Genomic DNA, 25,160 nt, shown 5'->3' with positions numbered 1-25,160 from the left:
TGGAAGCCTACCCTCTATCCTCAGCTACAGCATTGGGAACTTCTAAAGTTATCCTTGAACAAATCATTCCCTGTTATGGGTTAGTGGAAAATATAGACTCTGATAATGGCAGTCACTTTACCTCCCGTGTATTGCAGAATGTCATGAGAAGCCTGGGTGTCACTTGGGACTTCCACACTCCCTGGCATCCACCATCCTCTGGGAGAGTGGAAAGAATGAATCAAACCATAAAGAAACATCTTTCTAAATTAGTTTTGGAAACAAAGTTACCTTGGATCAAGTGCTTACCTATAGCTCTACTAAGAATCAGGACTGCCCCTAGAAAAGAACTGGGAATTTCCCCTTATGAAATGCTTTTTGGTTTGCCTTTCCCCAGGAGGACTGGAGAGCTCCCCTCCCTAGACACAAAGGATCTTTTTCTTAAGATGTTTGTCAAGTAATGAGCTGTAAAAATCTAAAACATCAGCAACAACTGAGGGAGGAATATAAGCATTTATGTAAGCAGACTGTTCAAATAGAAAGCAAGATTGTTGGGGGGCGAACATTTGAGAGTATAACTTATGAGACACCTAACCCCTGTTGTTCTTGGAACACTGCTTGGTGGACCACACAGTATGAGGGATGGGTCTTACCCAGGTTGGAGGAAAAACCATTAAGGGAAACTTGGCTGGAGTTTAACTCTCCAGTTCAAATTGACCCCAAGGTCATTAGAATACTTAAGGCCAAAGACTTAAAGCAAACCACAGAAATAGAGACAGGTTATGGAAATACAAATGCCTGGGTAGAATGGGGCAAACATACCATCCAGAGTCTAAACAGAAGTGACTGTTATGCTTGTACAACCAAACAACCCACTGTTCAGATTATGCCCTTCCCCTTGGGGATGAAAAAGCATGAAAGGGAGTTTAAATGTATAACACTCCTCTTTCAAAATGCTACTCCTGGTGAAAGTTGTAGTACGTTGTCCTCCCTTTTCCCTCCAGTCCAGAAGGGAAGTGTCAAAGCCATACCAGCGTCTCACCTTGGTCCCGGAAACCACTCTGCCTGTCTCTCCAGATGGGAAGAAGGGCTCCAGGATCTTGGTACCATGGCTTTGTGTACACAGGTGTGGAATGTGAGCAAGGATGGTACTGGCAACTTCTCCAGCCTAACTATACCCCGAGCAGACCTCTGGTGGTACTGTGGGAAGGGCATCCTCTGGCCAACACTACCTGAAAGGTGGGGAGGAACCTGTGCTCTGGTTCAACTGGCTATCTCATTTACCCTGGCATTTGAAAGTAATAAGAAAGTACCAACCCAAGGCAAAGGAGAAAAGAAAAATGTACAAAACGTACCTAGTTCCTTCAATAAAAAAATGTTTGTAGATAGTATAGGGGTTCCCCAGAAAGTTCCTAATGAGTTTAAAGCTAAAAATCAAGTAGCTGCAGAATTAAATCGTCCTTATTCTGGTGGGTCACCATCAATGAAAATGTCAATCATCAGCTAAAATTTATCAACTATACCAGGGATGTCATTAAAGAAATAGCAGAACAGTTAGATGCCACTAGCCGAATGGCATGGGAAAACAGAATGGCCCTAGACATGATGCTAGCTGAAAAAGGAGGCGTCTGTGCTATAGTTGGGGGAAATTGTCGCACATTCATCCCCAATAATACCGCACCTAATGGAACTATCACCAAAGCCCTACAAGGCTTAACAGCCTTATTTCAGAAACTAGAAAAGAATTCTAACATAACAACCCACTCACAGAATGGTTGGAAAATTGGTTCGAGAAATGGAAAGGAATTGCAACGTCTATTTTAATTTTCCTTATCATTCCAGCCAAAATGTTTATAACAGCTGGGTGCTACATAATCCCGTGTGCCCAAAGGCTAGTTCAAAAACCCATCAAAACCACTAGAATCAAAAATAAGAAAGATCCCTATGATGAGGAATGTGAAAAAGCCCTTAGCAAATTTGAGAATCTAAAATGTGAAAACTAAAAGTGTTTAAAAAGAAAGAGGAGGGAATCTGTAAGAAAGGAATGTTTCGTTTTCACATAGAGACAGCATGGAATAAGGGAAATGGAGGCAAAACCAGTTTAAACAAGCCCCAGACAAAGAGAAGAGAGAATCTGCCTGCTCCTTATATGGAAAAGTAACCATAGTTACTGGAATGTAAAGAGATATGAGGTAATATCAGAGGCGGGAACTCACAGCAAAAAAAAAAAAATAAATAAAAACTTGGGGGGGATAGGCTGATCAGTTCAAAATCTCAATAATGAGCTAGTTGGCTCTCTGGGATTGGCTGTACAAATTAAAATCTCAAAAGATGAATTAGTTAGTGTTCTCGGATAGGCTGTAACCTCTGTAGTACCCAGTCAATGGGGAAACAGGGGAGGGACTTGCGAATTAGGAGTAGGAGATTTAAAGATCGCCATTCTCCTCCTCTGGCGCGCCAGCCTTCCACGTGTTTGGCTGGACGCCCTATCTTGCAAGATCGTAAATAAATTCTTTTCTCCTCCAGAACCGAGTGAGCGTTTATTCCCTTACGGGTACCGCTTTATTTCCGACAGTGATCAACATGGATGGGCACTCTCACCTGGGAAACAGCATCTCACACCGTGGCATTGGCCCTGGGAGTGTTCCTAAAACACTGCTGGGATGGGGCTTGGAAGCTTGGAAAAAGGAATGGCCCACATAAAATAAAGAGACCAGAAGTGCCTTGGCAGACTATAGAGGAAGGGATCAAAATGCTCAGAGAAGGGGGCATGCTAGGATGGAGCTACTGTATAAGACCAGAAACACCCACCAACTGACAAGTTTCCTCAGGAGGGCTCAGAGGACATTCTGTATGCTAATAAGTGATCTCAGATTGGTAGTGCTCCAGGCAAGTAGTAGAAGCAAATACAAATCCTTGCAGACCTCAAAGAATTTCCACAAATAAATTTCTGAGGAAAAAGAACAATTAACAGGCAAAAAAAAACAAAAAAAACAAAAAAGAACAAAACACACACACACACACACACACACACAAAACACAGACACACAAGAAACAAAGCATAATAAATGAGAACCAGCAGAAATAACAGAGAGTACAATTAAACCCCAAAGATTTCTTATATTGACATTCACTTTTTTAGGCTTGACAATATGAGCAAGAAACAAGATGGAAAACGTGAAAGAGGGGTTAAGTAAGAGATACAGAGGATAGAATGAGTAGGCCTAACACGTCTAATCAATCCCATAAAGAAATAATAGAAAGAATGAGAGGCTATACTCAGATGATGGCTGAAAACTTTCCAGAATTGTCAAGATTCCAATCCTCAGATCCAGGAAGTCCATATCCAGACATAAAGTGGAACTGCAGCATACCACAGAAAAAGAAAAGACCTTAAAAGCAGCCAGAGAAAAGACTGATTGATCACCTACAGAGGAAGAACAATTAGACCAAGGTAGACAGCGCAACAGCAACAGCTGAAGGCTGAAGACAGGTTAATAGTAATATTAAGGTGCTAAGAGAAGATAAAGGTCAAACTTTAATTAGCAATCAAAGGCAAAATAAAGTCATTTTCAGACATGCAAAGCCTGAGAGTGTACCACCAAATGAACCCTAATTAAGATAAATTCTAGATAATATTCTTAGGTAGATGGAAAGTTATCTCAGATGGAAGAACTGAGACATGATAAAGGTAATACATGAGTAAACGTAAGCTAACGGTGTCTATATAAAGTAATGATGATATCTAATTTGTGTAATTGGGGAGGAGTAAGACAGAACTAAAATACTGAGAAAAAATAATAGCTGTAAGTGGGGGGAAAAAAGTAAAAATGTTCTAAGGGCAGGTTCCAGCTTCCAGTAATAGTAAAGTGAATTCATCACATAAACGCTCCCACAAATAACAATTATAAAATCAAGATACAATATTTAAACAACAACAACAAAAACTACTGAAGGCACTGGAAGGCTACCGAACACTAGAAAAAAACAAAGGAGTCTACCTTTGAAAGACAGCAAATGCAATGGACAAGAATAGTGTGTTTGTGGGTTTGTTTTTTTTTTGCCTTTTTTGCCCCAAAGCCCTGTAGCTCTAGCAGTGGAAAACCACAGCCTTACTGCCTCAAGATGGTAGGGACAGTGTTCAGGGCTGGCAGAGCTGCTGGAAATTTAGAGGGGAAATCCTGCAAGCAAGAGAGCTGTAGAATGAATGAGACCAATATCTGAGTATAAACTCTCTGCCCACACACCTGGTTGACTGTTAAACTATGAATGCATGTAGTGAGGGAGTCAGGGGAAACCCCAGGGGGCCTGGGGAAAAAGCAGGCAGAAACCAGCCAGGGATCTACCCTTGAAAGGAAGAAATGCACTGCGTGAGATTTACAAGTTTGCTGCTATTTTGGTTGCAGCAACCCATGCAATTCCTTAGCTCATGCACAGCTCTGGCAAAGACTTACTGTTTTGAGGTATCAGAGAACAGAGCTTAGAGCTGGCAAAACAGTTGGAAATTTATAGTGAGGATCTTGGAAGCCAGGGTGAACCCCAAAATCTGAGTATAAACTCAACCCTAATCCTTAGCTTACCACTATCCTATGCCAGGGAAGGGGAGAACCCTAAGGAGTCAGGCTTAAAAGAAAAAAGCAGCAGCTGGAAGCTGAAAGAACTGGGCAGAGATATCAGCTGCTATGCACTTCAGGGAAGTCAGAATTGGCAGTTTGAGCCCAAATATACTGCCTGCTAGGGGAGGTAAAAACAACAGTCCTCAGAAGAATATAACAGAACCCATGGCCACAGCAATGTAGTATCTACAATGTTCAGTTTTCAATTAAAAAAAAAAAAAAAAAAACACCAGACTTGCAGAGAAACAGGAAAGGGCAATGCATACGAAGGTAAAAAGGAAAGGAAATGACTAGAAACTGACCGAGTGGGTCCAGATGTTGGATTTAGCATGCAAAAACTTCAAAGCAGCTATTATAAATATGTGTATAGAATTAAAGGGGTAAAAAAGAGCCCCAATAAGTGAACAGACAGAAAATCTCAACCAAGAAATGGAAACTAAACTCTAAAAAATTCTAAAGCTGAAAAATACATTAACTGAAATGAAAATTTCACCAGATGAGCATAATAGCAGTTTGGAGATGACAGAAGGAAGAGTAAGTGAACTTGAAGATATATCAATAAAAATTATCCAATCCAAAGAACAGAGAACAGAGATCTACAAAACAATATCAAGTGGCCTATCGTATTATGTGCAACTGAAGTCCTAGAAAGAGGGAGGAGCATCAGAAAAAATATTTGAAGAAATAATGACCCAGTAAAGGACATCAGTGGGACAACTGACAAAATTTAATCAAAGTTTGTTCCTGTTGTTTGTAACCAAGAAAGCGGCTAGTACATCAATAGCACAATGTTGGATCCAAACAGAGTTCCCTGAATTTTGTATTGTTATAGTTCATATTTATTGAGCAGTCACAAACCTTAGAATGTGTTATCCCACTGAATGCTAATCTTCACAAACCTGGGGGTGTTACCAACATTATGTAGACTAAAAGCTCTGATTCACAGAGATTAAGGGATTTGCCCAAAATTCTTCAGCTAGCAGGTGGTGAATCAGTGAACTGAATTCATCTTTATGACTCGACACATTTTAATCACAATGCCTCTTGCTAATGGCCTTCTCAGACAACTCTTTATTTCTTTTATTTTATAAAAGAGAAACTGTTGCATATTCATTCTGTCATGAAAAGGCTAGAAAGAAACTACCTAAGTCCCAGGTTGGAAGGCTTGATGCCACTCAGCAGGGATGGCCATTAACTCCATTTGCTACATCGCTTGGAAATTGCTGGCTTGATCTTCCATTAAAAAGTTAAGTTTATGGCTTCTATATTATTAGGTACCAATGAAAAGGTTTCAGAATATCATTCCTTCAAAAAAGATATGGCCAAAGAAAATAACAATGGATTCCATATTATTCTTAATAGAATTAGGTCATAATCAATATCTACCACATGTAGGATCTCAGCTATTTTATAAACCTGGAATATGCCACCAATTACAAGTAGAGTGATTGGGTTTTCTCTGTCAACATCAGTGGAATAGTCTGTTGTGAGTCTGGCTTGCCTGGTCCAGTATTTTCTTTCTCCTGCCTCTGACACAAATCTCAACACACTGTGATTTATGTTTCTGAACAAATTAGACTTAATTTAAGAGCAAATCATCAGCAATAGGTGCAACAATCTTGGCAGAACATTTGTTTTAATTAATTGCTTTTTGCCTAACATAGACATAAGGATACTCATGCCATTTTCCCCATAAGGATTAGTGCTGTCATGTAACCACTTTTTTTCTTCCCCTAGAACTTAAAGTCTCATCAGTTTTAAATTACAAAGGCATTGGTTTACTTCATATTTAATCATAACAATCTAACTTCTACGGCAATGTTTATATAAGAAACTTGTGAAAGAAAAATGAATTTTAACCACTCTGCAGCATTCTAGATTTCTGCTCACCAAACACAGGCCCTGTTGGGTTCCATGGGGATCAGAGTGGGAACTGTTTCAGAGCTAGGCAACTGAAAACCCACAAACTTGGCAAGGGGGTAGGGGTGGAGGGGAATACTTGAGTGATTTTATAACAATGTTTTTCTTTGTTTTAAGAGTTGAATATTAGCCTATTATTTCTAGTTCAAAGAGAAGCAAAAAGAAAACAAAAATTTCCCCCACTCTATGGAGGTTTAACACTGTAATTGTCACAGGCATCCTGTAGAAAGTGGTAGAGAAAACAACTAAATAGACCTCATCTTCTCAAATCTGCCAACTTCAGTGTTATTCATAGAAATGATTTGATGGTCTTTCCAAAGAGGCACAAACCGCTAAACTAAATCCAAGTATGGGTCCTGGGGGCAAGCTGCTCAACTCTCACTACAAAAATAATTCTGATAACATAATCTTTTAATTTAAAATTCTAAGTCTTTTAAGAAATAAAATTGTAACCTTAAGTCTTTACCTTAGATAGTCCCTTATATTCAGACCAATTAGCTGCTTATTCATGTCTTTAAAAATTCTATAGGAAAACTTAAGCCTTTCCTACTTAGTCAAGTGTGAATTTATAATCTCTGTATAAATTCAGTAACAAGAATGGCAATTAAAATGCCTTACTTATATTGGTACTGAATCCCAGGAGGCAGTGAGAATAAACAACAACAAAAAAAGCATGAAATCATTTATATAACAGACAATTCTGATTAAATAAAACCCTGTTTAAGGTTTTTTTACCATATAAAATAGATTAAGTAGTACTGAAATGACATGAATACAGAATCATTAACTTTATTTGTCATTCTTTATAGACATTGGTCCACTTCCACTTAATATTCTATAGAATGAAGCTGTACCACAAACCATGGAAACGTACACAGGGGGAAAAGTTAATGAAATAAAAATATTTTATAGTCATGTCCCAAAATGTCCCCCCAAGATTTGTTTTTGTATGTATAATTACAAGCATCAATACCTTCACAATGCTAGTTTCTTTTTAGATCAATGTAGCATTTTTAAAATCCACACCAGACCATATGGATCACCAAACTTGCAGCAGAGTTAATCGCCATCCTCTGTCAATCAGAATACAGTTCCAAAACTAAGCGATTGTGTAAGCACATCCATATTTTAGGGCTGCTCTAGGTTAAAAACCTTTCCTCTCATTTCAAGACATATTTACATCAAATTAAGACACTTACAAATGCTTCACAGTATACAGCAGTCCAAATAGGATTTTCACCAATCCCTTGTTAAGGAAGTTAAGCAGTCACTAAGTTTCTCTAGTAAATTCAGTGCATTTTTCCAACATAAATAACATGAGCCATTCTAAATGGTTTACATTTATTTCAGTGCATATTTCCAAATATTAAATGGAATGAAATTATATTATTAATGGTTATATTATATTTGAGCATATTTGGACTCTATATCACATAATTTGATTCACATTAATACTATAATTCACTCTAAAAAAAGCCACAGGCACACACAAAATAGAGAACAAAATTTGTTTGTTCTTGTAAATTTATAGTACACTACACTAACTACTTTAAACCACACTAAAAGATTTATTTTAACAAAACAGTTAATTTCCAAACCCGTTTTCTAAGTCTAGCATAAGGAAAGTTCAATCCATTCGAATCTTCTGGTTTGTCATCCTATAAATGATACTATCATATCCAGGATCCATGTTCCAAATATTGTAAGAGGTAATAATCACAGCCAAGGCCAAGGCGATCATTATCCAAAGTACCATGTTGAAAACCACTGAATATTCAAAATTATACTTATATGCAAGGTTATAGGGACTTGCTGGGTTGCTCTACAATCAAGAAAAGAAAAAGAAAATCAAGAGGGAAGAACTTTAAGATAGGAAATTATCCCAATTTAGTAGCTCTGATTCATTTATCTAACAAACATTTATTCATAAGTGGCATAAAAGCTATTATACTAGGAAGAACCAAGAAGGGGAGTTTCATGGAGAAGAGATTTGCACTGTTGGTAGAAGCATCAACTGGTCTAACTGCTTGTGACATTTTGGCAATATCTAATAAAGGTGAATTAGTAGGCCTAATTTGGGCAATGTTGAAAGAATCTAGTACTTAAAGAATTCTCCAAATTCAAATCTGTCTTTAAAAAAAATAGAATCTTGTTCTTTTTTCTATTTTGACTCCTATTTCTTTATCTTAAACCATTATTTTATGGCCTTTACCCACATTTTATTATTTTAAGTTCTTGGGGTAATTCTGTGGTTTGACACTTTAGCTAACTCACATTCATGGGGAAGTGGCCCTGACTGTCTTTCACAATTTTTAGAGTTCATGTTTGAGGAGACTAACTGGCAGTCCCCCTCCAAATGTGGCTTGTGTTGAGGGGGTGGCCTTCCAGAGAGAAGTCTTGCTGGCCTGGGACCAGGTTTTATGTTAATTTCTTGGCCTCGAGTTTCTTAGAAAGTGCAGGTAATATCAATTTGAGCCCCAAACTCTTGAAGGCGGCCCTGTGGTTAAGAATTCCCTGGGAGACATCACCACTCCCAACACATCCCCTGAACCTACCCAGAGTCCAAGCTTCCTTTCTGTCTCCTTTTGCTGGTAGGCAGATTGTTTTCTAGAATGAGCTCTCACTGAGAGCACAGTCCTTTCAGGGTCCCCAGCTTAATAAGAAGGGGTCAGTTCCAACTCTGCACTCAAGAAGCCGAAGGTATCATTTCCAGTGTCCTGGTAACCCAACTGCTTGCTACACAGTTTTCAGGTTCCTCTTATCTATTTGCTCTTTTCTTTTTTTTTTTAAATATAAAAGAAAATTTCTTCTTTTTTATTCTTCTTTTTCTTCTTTCGCTTTTTCAAACCCTTGTGTCGAGGGCTGACTTTCAATAGATCGCAGCGAGGGAGCTGCTCTGCTACGTACGAAACCCCGACCCAGAAGCAGGTCGTCTACGAATGGTTTAGCACCAGGTTCCCCACGAACGTGCGGTGCGTGACGGGCGAGGGGGCGGCCCCCTTTCCGGCCGCGCCCCGTTTCCCGGGACGAGGGGCTCTCCGCACCGGACCCCGGTCCCGACGCGCGGCGGGGGGCGCCGTGCGCGCGCGGGGCGCGACGCGGCGGCCCGCCGGCGGGGACGGCGGGGACCCGGCTATCCGAGGCCAACCGAGGCTCCGCGGCGCTGCCGTATCGTTCCGCCTGGGCGGGATTCTGACTTAGAGGCGTTCAGTCATAATCCCACAGATGGTAGCTTCGCCCCATTGGCTCCTCAGCCAAGTCTATTTGCTCTTTATATGAATTTCCCCTACTTTTTTGAGAGCTGAACTATGCACTTAAAAGGTGTTGTAATTTTTTATCCAACATTTCTTAATGTCTTGTAGTGGGGAAATTTTCGGGTTGTCCAGCCTGCCATGCTGTCTTAAACAGAGGTCCTTCCACTCCAACTCAATTTAGAATGAAACAATCCCAAACCAGACATCTCTAGATTATCTTGAACAGGCATTATCTTTGACCTTCTTATTCCAAGTCCCATGATGCTATCAGTAAAACTCTCAGCAGGGTGGGGGCTGCAAATGGGCCCAAAGGGGAGTGTGTATATATGATTGGATACCTGACTGCAAGCAACTGAAGCCAACCGTAACTCACATTCTTGGCCACATAAGTTTGGTGTATGGACACTACTGCTTTTTCCATCACCCCCTAGAGAGATGCTGAAGCTACCTGTACCTAGAGATGCTGAAGCTAACAGTAACACACAAACACACGTTTTACCATGGCCAGCACCCTTGCCTACAATCCTGCAAATGCTTAATATCAAAGCAAGATCCATGCCACAAAAGTGTTGAAGTAAATCAAATTATAAAGAAATATACACAGTGGATCTCAGAAAATGAGGGACTAACTGTGCTACAAAGACAATGTACCTCCTAGAAAAGCAAACTCTATAGATTGTGTGTCACCACTCCCTCACATTAACTTCTGATGGTTCTTTGTATATACCAATACTTGAATTATCTTATCAGCTTTGACAGATTTACTTTTATCCCTAACTTACAGTCTTGCATTAGCTGGTTATAATCCCAAAGAATCAAGCATCACTGGCAAAATACACATATCTATGTGATTAAAAAGACCTATATTTTAATCATAATTGTTCTTCAGATTTACTGACTGCTCATTCATGTCACCCATGGGTGATACAAGATTTGGTGGTTTTTTTTAAGTTAATTTTACAGTTTTAAAGCAGGCTTTAATAATGTACTTACCGTTGGTTTTGCCTCAAGGATAGTCCTCATCTTCCTCACAAGGGCCGTGTCAAATGACTTGATAGTCACTAATTCTATCACTGCATTCCCACCATAAAGATTGTACATGTCATCTGCAAACTAAAGTTATTTATTAACATTATTATGAATCTCAAATACATACTTACTAAATTATTTGCAAAGCTTCTGTGCAGCTACAAGAACAATATACATTCACCTTTTAGTTCATGAAATACGTTATGTCTTAAAATAGACAAGTCTTAAAAGGTTCTGGTTATGTTAAAATAATCAGGCCCTGCCCTGATCAAGATCAGAGTGAGATGCTTCAGGGCTCTGTCCCCCACAGAGGCTTTGAACAACCAGCAAACACTGGCAGAAACATCTTCCTCAAAGCACCACAAAAACAGCTAAAGGAATGCAGAAAAGGGTGCACACTGAATCAGAAAAAGGCTGCTTAAAAGCAGTAGGACCTCCCAGTGCCCTAGCTGGCGAGACCTCCTAGTGCAGATCTCTGTTCCTGGTTCCAGAGGGAGCAGATTAACCCTTGAGCATACAGTGGGAGCATGAATATTTGGCCCAGTCTGTCTGGTGGTGGCTTAAAGGACTCACTGTCCCAGAACTTGCCCTGCATGTAGACGGCAGCTTATCGAGCTCTCCAATAGAACACTGTGGGAGGGCAGCCAAGTCATGCTGCCTGGAGTAAGGGACTGCTGTACAATGCAGTGCATGGGACCATGAGGAAACTATTTTCTAGAGAAGAGGGGACATTTGGAACCATGTAAACAGGGGAATCCCTAGGGCCAAACGTGCATGACCAAGACAAGATACATGCACAGAAAAGATCAGGGAAGCCCCTATGCTTTGGCCTGGAGCTATTCTCTAAACTCACTGTATGGATAAGCTGTGAAGGACAGCACTCAGACAGGTCAATCTGCAAAGACTGGACAAGGTGTTTTCTTTTTATTATTGTTTTTAATTGGCTAGCTCCTGGTATTTAAGGAAAGCTCTTTCATAGCACTAGCTGGATACAAGCTTAAAGAATAGACACCTCAGACTCGAAACTCCAGCAACACCACCCTAAAATATCAAAATGTCCAGATATCAACAAAAAGGTATAAAACATGCAAACAAACAGGAAGTGATGGTCCAGGCAAAGGAAAGAATAGAGCATTAGAAACCATCAATGAGGAGGACCAGACCTGGGACATTCCAGACAGAGACTTTTAAAAAATGGTCCTAAATATGCTCAAAGAGCTAAAGGAAAACATGGACAAAGAACTAAAGGAAATCAGGAAAACGATAAATGGACACAGAGTATCAAAGATGGAAATTATGAAAAGGAACCAAACAGAGCTGAAGACCACAGTAACAGATATTGAAAAAAACCCTAGAGGGGTTCAATAGCAGATTGGGGTTGGCAGAAGGAAGAATTAATGAACTTGAAGATAAGACAATTGAAATCAACCAGTCTGAGGAGCAGAAAGAAAAAAGAATGAAGTGAACAGAGCCTGAGGAATAGCATCAAGCACACCAACATACGCAATGGGGGATCCCCAGGAGGAGAAGGGAGAGAAAGGGGCTGAGAAAATATTCAAAGAAATAATGGCTGGAAACTTTCCAAGTTTAATAAAAATGCTCAAGAAACTCCCAACAGGATAAACCCAAACAGACCCACACTGCAGCTATTATAATCAAACTGCTAAATGCCAAAGATAAAGAGAGGATTCTGAAAGCCGAAAGAGAGAAACAATGTATCACATACAAGGGAGCCCCAATAAGACTAAGTGTCAGTTTCTCACTGGAAACCATGGAGGCAAGTGTTCAGAAAATGGACTGATAAATAGACAGAACAGACAGATAAACAAGAATAATATGGCAAATGTGGCAAAATGTTAAAATTGATGGATGTGGTTGATCCCTTTGTGTATAACCTGGTCGGTCTCTGGAAATTTGGGTATCTGTGTGACACCTGAAACTCAGAGCTCTATCAGCAGATATGAATGTCAGTATTAGCACATACAGCAACTGTTAAAAAAGCTGAAAAAGAGTCCAGGCTTCAATTAAAGATATGAATGAAGCAGATATGGTTAGGACTAAGGCAAATCAGGCCAAAGGGTAAAGGACGATACTGACTGTGTTTTAAAACTTCAACTTCCCTGTGAGACCAAGGGAAGAGATGTTTATTTGGTGCAGGATCTATATTTTCTATAGTACAGTAAATAAATTTAACTTGTACAGTCAGTTTATTCAAACACCATAATTACATGGAACTTTGAATAGGAAGTGAGATCTGGTAGGTTTGTACACATTAGTGTGAAATAGCGATATATCCCGAAGTAACTTGGGCAGAGAATAAAAATATATATGCAGGGCCCCCCTGAGGAGCCGGGGGAAAATGCGTAAGTGTTGGACTTCCTCACCTGGATTGTTGCTGATGTTCTCACAAACATTGAGGACTGATGGCTTGGTATGCTAAGCCCTCTATCTTGGGGTTTGCGCTTATGAAGCTCGTTACTGCAGAGGAGAGGCTAAGCCTACCTATAACTGTGCCTAAGAGTCTCCCCCAGAGAACCACTTTGTTGCACAGATGCGGCTCTCTCTCTAGCTAAGCCAACTCGGCAGGTGAACTCACTGCCCTCCCCCTTACGTGGGACCTGACTCTCAGGGGTGTAAATCTCCCTGGCAACACAGGATATGACTCCTGGGGATGAGCCTGGACCCAGCATCGTGGGATTGAGAACACCTTCTTGACCAAAAGGAGGATGCGAGATGAAATGAAGTGAAGCTTCGGTGGCTGAGAGATTTCAAATGGAGTCAAGAGGTCACTCTGGAGGGCATACTTACGCACTATACAGATATCCCTTTTTAGGTTTTAGTGTACTGGAACAGCTAGAAGGAAATACCTGAAACTATCAAACCGCAACGATTGTATAACTATATAGCTTACAACGGGTGACAGTGTGATTGCGAAAAACCTCGTGGCTCACACTCCCTTTATCCAGTGTATGGATGGATGAGTAGAAAAATGGTGACAAAAACTAAATGAAAAATAGTATGGGATGGGGGGGGATGATTTGGGTGTTCTTTTTTACTTTTATTTTTTATTTCTATTTTTATTCTTTCTGGTGTAAGGAAAATGTTCAAAAATAGATTGGGGTGATAAATGCACAACTATATGATGGTACTGTGAACAGTTGATTGTACACCCTGGATGACTGTATGGTATGTGAATATATCTCAATAAAACAGAATTTTTTTTTTTAAAAATTGGTGAGCTGGGTATTATGTGCTGGAATTTTCTGTATGAAGTTTGTATTATTTTTGTAACTGTCCTGTAGGATTGGAAGTATTTCAAATTAAAAAGTCAAAAAAATGTTCAGAAGTGTTAAGCTTCAACATATACTCAAATGTTGAAAACAAAATTGCTTTAAGAAACTGAATTTGTTGGCATATAAATTAGGGAAAGGGAAGTAGGAAAGGGAAAGGAAGAAATCTTCCTTAGTCGTCTGTGATTAATCACAAACATCTACAGAGATTTAAATTAGATTGTGATGACGGTTGCACAAGTCTGTGAATATACAAAAACCATGGAATTATGCACTTTAAATGGCTGACATGTATCATGTGACCTACATCTCAATAAGGCTGTTAAAAATTTTATTTTGCTAACGTAATTCTAATAAATATCTCAAAGAGATTTTGCATAGGAAAATCCATACAATTAAACCCTGATTAATAGATGAACCTTCCCAAAGAAAAAGAATTGAACAGACAATTCACAAAAGAATAGAAGGTCAACAAGCATATAAAGAAAATATTTAGCCTTTCTTATAATCAAAGAAATGCAAATTAAAACAAAGTGCCTTTCTGTTGGTCTATTAGCAAAATGGTTTAAAATGACAGTGGGCATTCCTGTACTTACAGTGCTGATGGCAGTATAAACTGACAGACACTTTCTGGAGGTCATTTTGGCAGATACATAAGAAAAATTTTAAATTATGGTGTATCTATTCAGTGGAAGGCAATGTATAATTCAAGATGGAATACAAGAATTCCTACAAGAAGGATATTCATATATATATTATTAGATTAACCTACAAAAGTAGGTTAAATCATTATATTCAGCATGATCCTTTAAAAATATGTGTATATACCCTTATAAAAATGGCTAGAATAATAAATGCTCAAAGTTTTAACAAGGCTTTATCTGTGAATTAGCAGGATTACAGGAGCTCTGCTTTTCTGCATTTCCACTATGGGCATGTGTTACTTGGTATAATAAAAGAGAAGTAATTAGAGAAGAGAAATACCTAACAGAAAGATGTTTGGCAAAAGATGCAAGGAAGAGTCAAATCACAAAAGAAATCTAAATTACCAATAAATACTAAGAAAAAAAAAGTGCAACCTCAATAGAATAAAAGAAATGCATTTAGATAACAACATACTATTTTTGCTTATCAAATTGGTAAATTATGTATATAAGAAAAGATACTATCCAGTGCTGGGATATGGAAATAAATGTACTCTCATACACAGTGGTATAAATGCATATGGAAATAAATGTACTCTCATATACAGTGGTATAAATGCATATAACCTTTCTGGAGGACAATCTGATAACATGTACCAAAAGCCTTAAAAATGTTCACATCCTCTCACCCAATAATCTACTTATAAAAGTTTATGCCAAGGAAATATTCAGAGCCAAAGACAATGATTTATGTACAAGGATGGTGATCACAGTAAAATGTTAAAAAACATCTAAATGACATCTATATAATGGTTTGCATAAAGTATGGTATACTCATTTATTAACATTTATTGCCTCCATTAAACAGTCCAATTACAAAAAAATACTTTATGGTACTGGAAAATATTCATGCAATGTTTTTAAGTAAAAAAAAAGAAAAAAGTTATTAACCATTTCCTAATGCTGCCCCTCCTAACATTAGGAAGAAATATCCTAACATACCCCCTTGACCTTACTCCAATCCTCGGCCACTGAAGTGAGAGGACCTTCAAAGAAGGCAAGTAAGACTTCACTTAATTGTTTCACAAAGCAAGTTCTTCCATTAAGAGGCTAAAAGTGAAATGGTCACACTCCAAACTCTCATACCCTATTACTAATTTACCTTTTGCAGTGCATCAACAAGAATCTTAGAAGCATCTCTGAACTGTTCAGAGTCTTCCCCGTAACGTTTCCCAATTTCATCCAAGCCTGCCAGCTCCAGTGAATATAAATCAGGAGAATGATCCTTGGCTAGATGCTTATGTCGAGACAACTTGGGAGAACAATAAAAAAAGGTAAAGGATAAAATAAGATGTCAAACGCAGCCAGCTGAAGTCTTATGCCTAACTAAACTAGGCTGAACAGAACCACACCAGTGTGCTACAGCATAACGAACAGTAAGATGGTGGCAAGCTGAACTGGTTTAAACGGGACTTTCTGATAAAACAAATCCAACACAAATCTCATTTTTAGAAGCAGTTACAGAGGATTCCCTGAGTATTCAATAAAAGCTCTTTAAAAATTCCTCAGTTTTAAAAACTCAGATATGGGCCAGAGTATGAAAGGGCAGATGGTTGGACCAGTTTGATGCCAGGAAAGCATGAGCCATCGGTATTTGGAGAGTAGACACCTCCCACATGCCCTCCCTTCCCAGACCTCCCCCCAGGTCCACAGCACTCGACTTCCAGACTCTCCAAACCAGGAAGTTTGGGAGACAAATTCAGAAAACAGCAAACAGGTATAAGTTTTTCTATTTCTCACAAGAATGATTTAAAAATACAACTCATTCACCAAACAAATATCCCTCAGACAGGTCTATTCCCTTCTTTGAGGATTTGGTTGTCAGAATTATTAGTCCAAACTAGTATGTCTATTTTAGACCCAAAGATATAGAATAGAAATAAAGTCTTAAAGTCTGACAAGAAATCAATGGCCAAGTTAGGACTCCAGCCAGGATGTCCTTCCTCCAGGCCTGTGTTCCTGGAGGATATGCTGTCTCTCCTAAAAGAAGAAATGCAAAGTAATTCGACTATACCAAGAGAAGGGTTTAAAAAATTCCCGACAACAATGCCAATTTCTCAACCTTCGTGGGATCATAAATCTAGAGCATACTTAATCAAACTTTCCAATTGGTTTCACTATTATTCAAGGATTCTCTAGAAATGTCTTCTGGAACCAAAATAAGTGAAACGGAAAAATTAGAGCAGCCTACTTACCAAACTTGAAATATCGTGCAGCACTTGCAGTTCAGAAAGAAAGAGTAGGTCAACCTTCAGAGAACCAAAAGTAATGAGTATAATTTTAAAATATCTATCAGAGATCTGTATTTGCCATTTATCAAGTAAGGCACAGGATATTACAAATGTTAATCACATAAGTGAATTTATCTGACAACTGTTATCCATTTGGTAGGTTTGTTTCAAATGAAAATGAATATAAAACACTGTTTCTTAACAAAAAGGTGATGTCATTCCCTAGCAGTGACTACTACTCAATAGCTATATTTTTGATAAAACTATAACAAAGCATCTAAACTCTCAAGTGGTTTCACCTCAGGACATCAGGATATCATGGCACAGTGTAATGAGGTCTTGTCAATGGCCCAGTTTCCTTGCTGCCCTTGAACACTTTCTCCATGAGAGAATAAAGTATTGTGGTCCTGATCATACATACCAGATAAAGAGGGGAAGGTGCCACAAAGGTAGCGTATCATGTGGTTAAGAGGGTACATGGACCGATGGCAAAGCCAAAGGGCAGGTGCCAAAAGTTGAGGTGGCTGCCCTCTCCACTGTACTGTTAAGAATGAATTGGAAAAATGTAGCAAAACATCAGCAGTGGCAGTGAATAACGGCCCCCACATTACCAGAATCTTCACAGCTCCACCAGCCACCAAGCAGATACTGTGATCTCTGGCCTGTATAGATCAATTGGTGGTAACTCTCATGCTAAAATGTAATACTATTTACTAAAGCTCATCTCACAAAATGAGTCAGGTCTATTCATGAGATTCATAAGAAAATCACACTAAAGGAAAGAAGAATATACTCTACCACTACTTTTACAATATTTTTCATTTTCTAAAATTTAAAGTTTGCTCAGTAGCATAAAGAATGGGAAATTAGTAATAATAGTCATTTATTCATTCAATAACTGTATTACTTACTTCATTGTTCCTGCTCAGAGAATTGAGGGGAAGTGAATTGAGAACAGAGTTTTCTTGAAACAGGCGATTATGGAGCTGTCGTAACGTTACTGAAAGTTCTTCGAAAACAGAGTTTGCCTTCCCCACCATATACACTCTCTGCAATAAGGATTCAAAGTTTTAAATTACTCACATTCTACAGATTAAATTCCAATATAAAGAGGTCTGACAGCACTTTCCATAAAATTAGTCTTAAGTTTTCATTAAATAATGAAAGTTTATTTTTTAAGCATCTTAAATAAAAATTGTATCACTTACTTCCTCACTGGGAGCCAACTGCAAAACTACAGGAGTTTCTTCCGAAAATAGGGAATGAATGGAATTTGCAACGCTGTCAAGACTAAAAGGAACTGCCTGAAATTTAAGAGCAAGACCTTAATTATTATCCGAATCAAAGTGGGAAGAAAAACCATTCAGATGGTATTTAAAAAAAAAAAAAGGAGCCCTAAAGAAAAAAAAGGCACCAACATTTCCTATGTAAATTCAAAACACCCAAACTATTTCCATAGTCTTTTTATGAGCAGAGATTAAACAACCCTAGGAAGCCAAGAAATTTATATCTCCCATTGTGCCTAAGTGGGAAATAACTTGCAAACAACACAGAGGATACAACGTAATCTAGCACAATCATCTTTTTCTGGTGGTCATTTGTGTATTTTAAGCAGCAGTACATTTGGTCCCAATATTGATTAAATGTGCCCCAATGAATGTGTATTCCACAATAAAATACTAACTTGCATTTAAGGAGAAGGTCGTACAGAGGAATTTGAAGTACTGAAATTTAACTGAAAGAGAAACAGACCTAATTTTTCATTTCAAATTTTGAAAACGTTTAACAAGGTTTAAGGTTTTTCTTCGGATAGACTGAAGTCTCTTAAGGTGTTTCTGTCACAAGAATTGTGAAGCCTTATCAGAGGACCACATATTATTAGACTGAAATAATCAATAGCGATCAAGACCCACTTCTTTACTGAATATTTTTATTAAAGTGTAGCATACATATCAGATAGTGCACATATTTTGGAGTAATAGCTCAATGAATTTTTATAAACGGATCGAAACATGGAACATCAGCAGCACCCTGGTGTAAGAAAGGAATAAGTTTCGTTTTCACACAGAGATAGCATGGAATAAGGGAAATGGAGGCAAAACCAGTTTAAACAAGCCCCAGACAAAGAGAAGAGAGAATCTGCCTGCTCCTTATATGGAAAAGTAACCATAGTTACTGGAATGTAAAGAGATATGAGGTAATATCAGAGGCGGGAACTCACAGCCAAAAAAATAAAAATTTGGGGGGGATAGGCTGATCAGTTCAAAATCTCAATAATGAGCTAGTTGGCTCTCTGGGATTGGCTAATCAGTTCAAAATCTCAATAATGAGCTAGTTGGCTCTCTGGGATTGGCTGTACAAATTAAAATCTCAAAAGATGAATTAGTTAGTGTTCTCGGATAGGCTGTAACCTCTGTAGTACCCAGTCAATGGGGAAACAGGGGAGGGACTTGCGAATTAGGAGTAGGAGATTTAAAGATCGCCATTCTCTTCCTCTGGCACGCCAGCCTTCCACGTGTTTGGCTGGACGCCCTATCTTGCAAGATCGTAAATAAATTCTTTTCTCCTCCAGAACCGAGTGAGCGTTTATTCCCTTACAGGTACCGCTTTATTTCCGACAACTTGGGGGCTCGTCCGGGATCCGAAGCTTCGGAGGGGGACCCCCGAGGTGGACAAAGGGAAGGCGCGCCCCGCTGATTGAGCGGTCTCGGACTCCGCCATTGGGGGCCCATCTCTGGCAGCTAAAGGGCCCGAGACCAGACGCTTGGATCTGCCGGTTGTGGATGAGAAAAGGGGGAAAAGGAAAGGCCTGCCTCTGTTTGACCAGGCAACTCCATGCACGGACCAAGGTAAGGAAAGAAATATATTGCCTTGGTGGTCGGGAATTCCTGATGAGTCTGGAGCTGCTTGTGTGTGACTGAGACGTGCGACATACTGCACGAAGCGAGTGTGGAGTCCCAATCTGCGGTTCCCTTCTCCCGCGAGGGAAAGGGCCAGAGACGGACGAAGCGAAAGGAACTGAGAGAAAGAAGCCCAGACAAGACTCAGGATGGGAAATAGAGGCAGTTGGCCGGCTGGGGAAGAAGAAAAGGGGGCACCTATAGAGTCCCTCGGGGACATCCCTCCAGATAGCCCACTAGGTAGGATGTTAAAATATTGGACCGATAGCGATCGGACCAAGGGAAAGGACAAAAAGAAAATGATTAAATATTGTTGTTACATTTGGACTGAAGAAAGCATTTCAGCGCCAGATGTATTCTGGCCAAAGTATGGGACAGAGGAGGACTGGCTCTGTGCCAACCTTGTAATTTATGTTAATGAGAAGAAACCCTTTTCTAAGGAGGAGTCTGATTATGCCACGTGCTGGCTAAAGAACAAAAAAACTCCCCTCTACCCTGTGAAAGATAAAAACCCAAACTCGGAAGATGAGTTGGTAGAATCTAAACCCTGGGACCCCTTATTAAGCCTTCCTCCTCCCTACTATTCCTCTCCTCCCCCAGGGCAGAGATTGTTAGAGTCTGAGGACCTAATAAAGTCCGCACAGGTTCCAGGGGAATCAGGAGGCCCATCGGCGCCAACTGCCCCACCAGATATGACCCATCAATGGTTGAGGAAAGAATTAACACAGTGCAAAAAGGATGTACAGAATTTTCCATTTCCAAAAACTCTTGAAGGAAAGAGAGTAAGGGAACATCACCCCGTTAAATCCCTTTACCCCTTGAGGGAGGTGCCTATGGGGCCAAAGGAAGTCGGGTATGTAAATGCCCCATTAACGAGTGCAGAAGTAAGAAATTTTAAGAAGGAGATGAAATCGCTAATAGAGGACCCAATGGGGCTGGCTGAGCAAATAGATCAGTTCCTAGGCTCTAGCCTATACACGTGGTCTGAACTTATGTCCATATTAAACATCCTCTTTATGAAAGAGGAGAGAGGAATGATAAGAGGGGCTGCTATAAAAGAATGGGAAAGGCAACACCCGCAAGGGCAAGGGGTGATGGCAGCAGAGCAAAAATTTCCAAATACTGACCCTGATTGGGATAATAATGATAAAGAGGATAGGGCACAAATGAAGGATCTCAGAGACCTCACTGTAGAGGGAATAAAATTGGCAGTACCCAAATCTCAAAATTTGGATAAGGCCTTTGAGGTAAATCAAGAGAAAGATGAGTCTCCCTCTGCTTATCTACAAAGATTGAGAGAACAAGTAAGGAAATATTCAGGTATGGACCCTGATGACCCTGTAGCCCAGGGAATGTTAAAGGTCAGCTATGTGAAGGGATCTTGGCCTGATATTCGGAAAAAGATCCAGAAAATAGATGGATGGATGAATAAGCCATTGGAGGAGTTATTAAGGGAAGCACAGAAAGTATTTGTAAGAAGGGAGGACGAAAAACAAAAGCAGCAGGCTAAAGTCATGATAGCCACTGTTGACCACTTGGTCAAGAAAAGATTAGAAACAGGAAATGGGGGATGCAGACAGAGGCGAGACAGGGGAGGGGGCTGGGCTGATTTAAATAAAGGAGCAAGGAAAATGCAGAACTCTGCAGGGTGTTATCATTGTGAAAAACCTGGCCATTTCAAAAGGGAGTGCCCAGACTTACAGAAGGAGGGTCGAGTTATACCGCTAATGAATTTTGAAGACTAGGAGAGTCAGAGGCTCCTCATCTCAGAAGCCCACCGGGAGCCTTTAGTAAATTTAAAGGTGGGCCCATGTCAAGAGGAAATTACATTCTTGGTAGACACTGGAGCAGCTTGCTCCTCTGTAAATCATCTTCCAAAGGGGGCCAGGCTCTCTGGCAGTTCCCTCACCGTCACAGGGGTAAAAGGGGAGGGATTTAAAGTTCCCATTCTTGAACCTACTAACATTTGTTGGGAAAATAATCAAATCATAGCTCCCTTGTTGCACATCCCAGAAGCTGGGAGTAATTTATTAGGAAGAGACCTAATAATACCTATGGGACTGGATTTAGAGGTAAGGAATGGACGGATTGAGGTTTTGGCCCTGCTCACTGAAGAAGATGAAAAAGACATTAAGGAGGAGGTATGGGTAAAAGAAGGAAACAGGGGAGGGTTGCAAATTCCCCCAATTAAAATCAAGTTAAAAAAGGAAGGGGAGGTCGTGTGCCAGAAACAATATCCTATTCCTCTTAAAGGAAGACAGGGACTCCAACCCATCATTGAGGGTCTCCTTCGAGATGGACTCTTGGAAACCTGTATGTCCTCTTTTAATACTCCCATTCTCCCCATTCAGAAACCAGATGGTAGCTGGAGAATGGTGCAGGATCTAAGGGCCATTAATAAAATTGTCCAGGTTCGACACCCTGTAGTTCCTAATCCTTACACTCTCCTGAGTAAAATTCCCTTCCATCATAAGTGGTTTAGTGTAGTAGATTTAAAGGATGCCTTCTGGGCCTGTCCCCTTGATCCAGAAAGTAGAGACCTGTTTGCCTTTGAGTGGGAAGATCCCTTCAATGGGCGAAAGCAGCAATACAGATGGACGGTCTTACCTCAGGGTTTCACGGAGTCCCCCAATCTCTTTGGGCAAGAGTTAGAGAGGGTACTGGAAAAATTTCCAGTCCCACCTGAAATCACCCTTCTGCAATATGTAGATGATCTATTAATATCAGGTAAAGAAAGGCAAGTGGTGGCTCAAGCTACGAAAAATCTACTGAACTTTTTAGGGGAACAAGGATTAAGGGTATCTAAAAGTAAACTGCAATTTGTAGCAAGGGAAGTTAAGTACCTAGGCCACCTCATAAGTGAAGGAAAAAGAAAAATCCATCCAGAAAGAATCCAGGCCATAGTAGAGTTGCCTCTTCCTCAAACAAAAAGAGAGCTAAGAAAATTCCTGGGATTGGTAGGGTACTGTAGATTGTGGATAGATTCTTTTGCATCTCGAACTAAAGGGCTATACCAAAAATTACTAGAGGAAGAGCCTGACAAGATAGAATGGGAGGAAGTGGAAATAAAGGCTTTAAATGAACTCAAGCAGGCACTGGTGCAAGCTCCTGTTCTAGCACTTCCTTCCCTCGAAAAACCCTTTCACCTGTTTGTTACAGTAGATAAGGGAACAGCTTTGGGGGTCCTAACCCAAATCTGGGGAGGCCAAAGAAAGCCGGTGGCTTTCCTTTCAAAGGTTTTAGATCCAGTCTCTAGGGGGTGGCCTGGGTGTGTTCAAGCCATTGCAGCAACTGCCCTTTTAGTAGAAGAAAGCAGGAAATTAACCTTTGGAGGGGCGTTAGTAGTTAGTACTCCTCATCAAGTGAGAACTATTCTGTCTCAAAGGGCAGGGAAATGGTTAACTGATTCCCGAATCTTAAAATATGAGGCAATCCTAATGGAAAAAGATGATTTGGTCTTAACAACAGATCATAGCCTAAACCCGGCCTCCTTCCTCTGGAAGGGGCCTGAGCAAGTAGAGACCCCTGAGCATGACTGTTTAGACCTAATTGAATACCAAACTCGAGTCCGACCTGACCTAAGGGATCTTCCCCTGCACTCGAGGGGAAAGACTGTTCATAGATGGATCCTCCAAAGTCCTAGAAGGAGAAAGGCACAATGGCTATGCAGTTGTAGATGGGATAACTTGTGAAGTAAAAGAAGCTAGCCGATTGCCCAATAAGTGGTCAGCTCAAACTTGTGAGTTGTATGCACTAAATCAAGCCCTCAAATTATTAGAAGGAAAGGATGGTACAATATACACTGACTCTAAGTATGCCTTTGGGGTAGTCCACACCTTTGGAAAGATCTGGGAAGAAAGGGGATTAATCAATAGCAAAGGAAAAGAACTGGTTCATGGGGAATTGGTGAAACAAGTATTAACCAGTCTACTCTTACCTAGAGAAATATCAGTGGTGCATATAAATGGACATCAGAAGGGACCTACTTTTGAGGCAAAAGGCAATAGGTTGGCTGATTGTCGACCACCTCACTGGATGGGTGGAAGCCTACCCTCTATCCTCAGCTACAGCATTGGGAACTTCTAAAGTTATCCTTGAACAAATCATTATAGTATAGGGGTTCCCCAGAAAGTTCCTAATGAGTTTAAACCTAAAAATCAAGTAGCTGCAGAATTTAAATCGTCCTTATTCTGGTGGGTCACCATCAATGAAAATGTCAATCATCAGCTAAAATTTATCAACTATACCAGGGATGTCATTAAAGAAATAGCAGAACAGTTAGATGCCACTAGCCGAATGGCATGGGAGAACAGAATGGCCCTAGACATGATGCTAGCTGAAAAAGGAGGCGTCTGTGCTATAGTTGGGGGAAATTGTCGCACATTCATCCCCAATAATACCGCACCTAATGGAACTATCACCAAAGCCCTACAAGGCTTAACAGCCTTATTTCAGAAACTAGAAAAGAATTCTAGCATTAACAACCCACTCACAGAATGGTTGGAAAATTGGTTCGAGAAATGGAAAGGAATTGCAACATCTATTTTAATTTTCCTTATCATTCCAGCCAAAATGTTTATAACAGCTGGGTGCTACATAATCCCGTGTGCCCAAAGGCTAGTTCAAAAACCCATCAAAACCACTAGAATCAAAAATAAGAAAGATCCCTATGATGAGGAATGTGAAAAAGCCCTTAGCAAATTTGAGAATCTAAAATGTGAAAACTAAAAGTGTTTAAAAAGAAAGAGGAGGGAATCTGTAAGAAAGGAATAAGTTTCGTTTTCACACAGAGATAGCATGGAATAAGGGAAATGGAGGCAAAACCAGTTTAAACAAGCCCCAGACAAAGAGAAGAGAGAATCTGCCTGCTCCTAATATGGAAAAGTAACCATAGTTACTGGAATGTAAAGAGATATGAGGTAATATCAGAGGCGGGAACTCACAGCCAAAAAAATAAAAATTTGGGGGGGATAGGCTGATCAGTTCAAAATCTCAATAATGAGCTAGCTGGCTCTCTGGGATTGGCTAATCAGTTCAAAATCTCAATAATGAGCTAGTTGGCTCTCTGGGATTGGCTGTACAAATTAAAATCTCAAAAGATGAATTAGTTAGTGTTCTCGGATAGGCTGTAACCTCTGTAGTACCCAGTCAATGGGGAAACAGGGGAGGGACTTGCAAATTAGGAGTTGGAGATTTAAAGATTGCCATTCTCTTCCTCTGGCGCGCCAGCCTTCCGT

The 25,160-nt window shown here is 40.0% G+C and overlaps 1 protein-coding gene across 1 annotated transcript in view; it reads right to left on the bottom strand.

Moving 5' to 3' along the window:
• Nucleotides 1-7,286: 7,286 nt before the first annotated feature.
• ATP6AP2 (ATPase H+ transporting accessory protein 2) overlaps nucleotides 7,287-25,160 on the bottom strand; it is a 35,379-nt gene continuing 17,505 nt past the window's right edge. Inside the window, exons 4-9 of the mRNA XM_037822326.1 lie at nucleotides 18,232-18,327; nucleotides 17,935-18,072; nucleotides 16,988-17,041; nucleotides 15,895-16,044; nucleotides 10,763-10,882; nucleotides 7,287-8,337 (exon numbers count right to left, since the gene is read on the bottom strand). Of these exons, the coding sequence (XP_037678254.1) occupies nucleotides 8,143-8,337; nucleotides 10,763-10,882; nucleotides 15,895-16,044; nucleotides 16,988-17,041; nucleotides 17,935-18,072; nucleotides 18,232-18,327 (753 nt within the window). The 3' untranslated portion in view covers nucleotides 7,287-8,142. The remainder of the gene's footprint in view (nucleotides 8,338-10,762; nucleotides 10,883-15,894; nucleotides 16,045-16,987; nucleotides 17,042-17,934; nucleotides 18,073-18,231; nucleotides 18,328-25,160) is intronic.

Source organism: Choloepus didactylus, chromosome X (assembly GCF_015220235.1).
Source record: "Choloepus didactylus isolate mChoDid1 chromosome X, mChoDid1.pri, whole genome shotgun sequence".
Taxonomy (NCBI): domain Eukaryota; kingdom Metazoa; phylum Chordata; class Mammalia; order Pilosa; family Megalonychidae; genus Choloepus; species Choloepus didactylus.
Note: the sequence above shows the minus strand (reverse complement) of the source record. Positions and strands in the feature narration are given on the sequence as shown.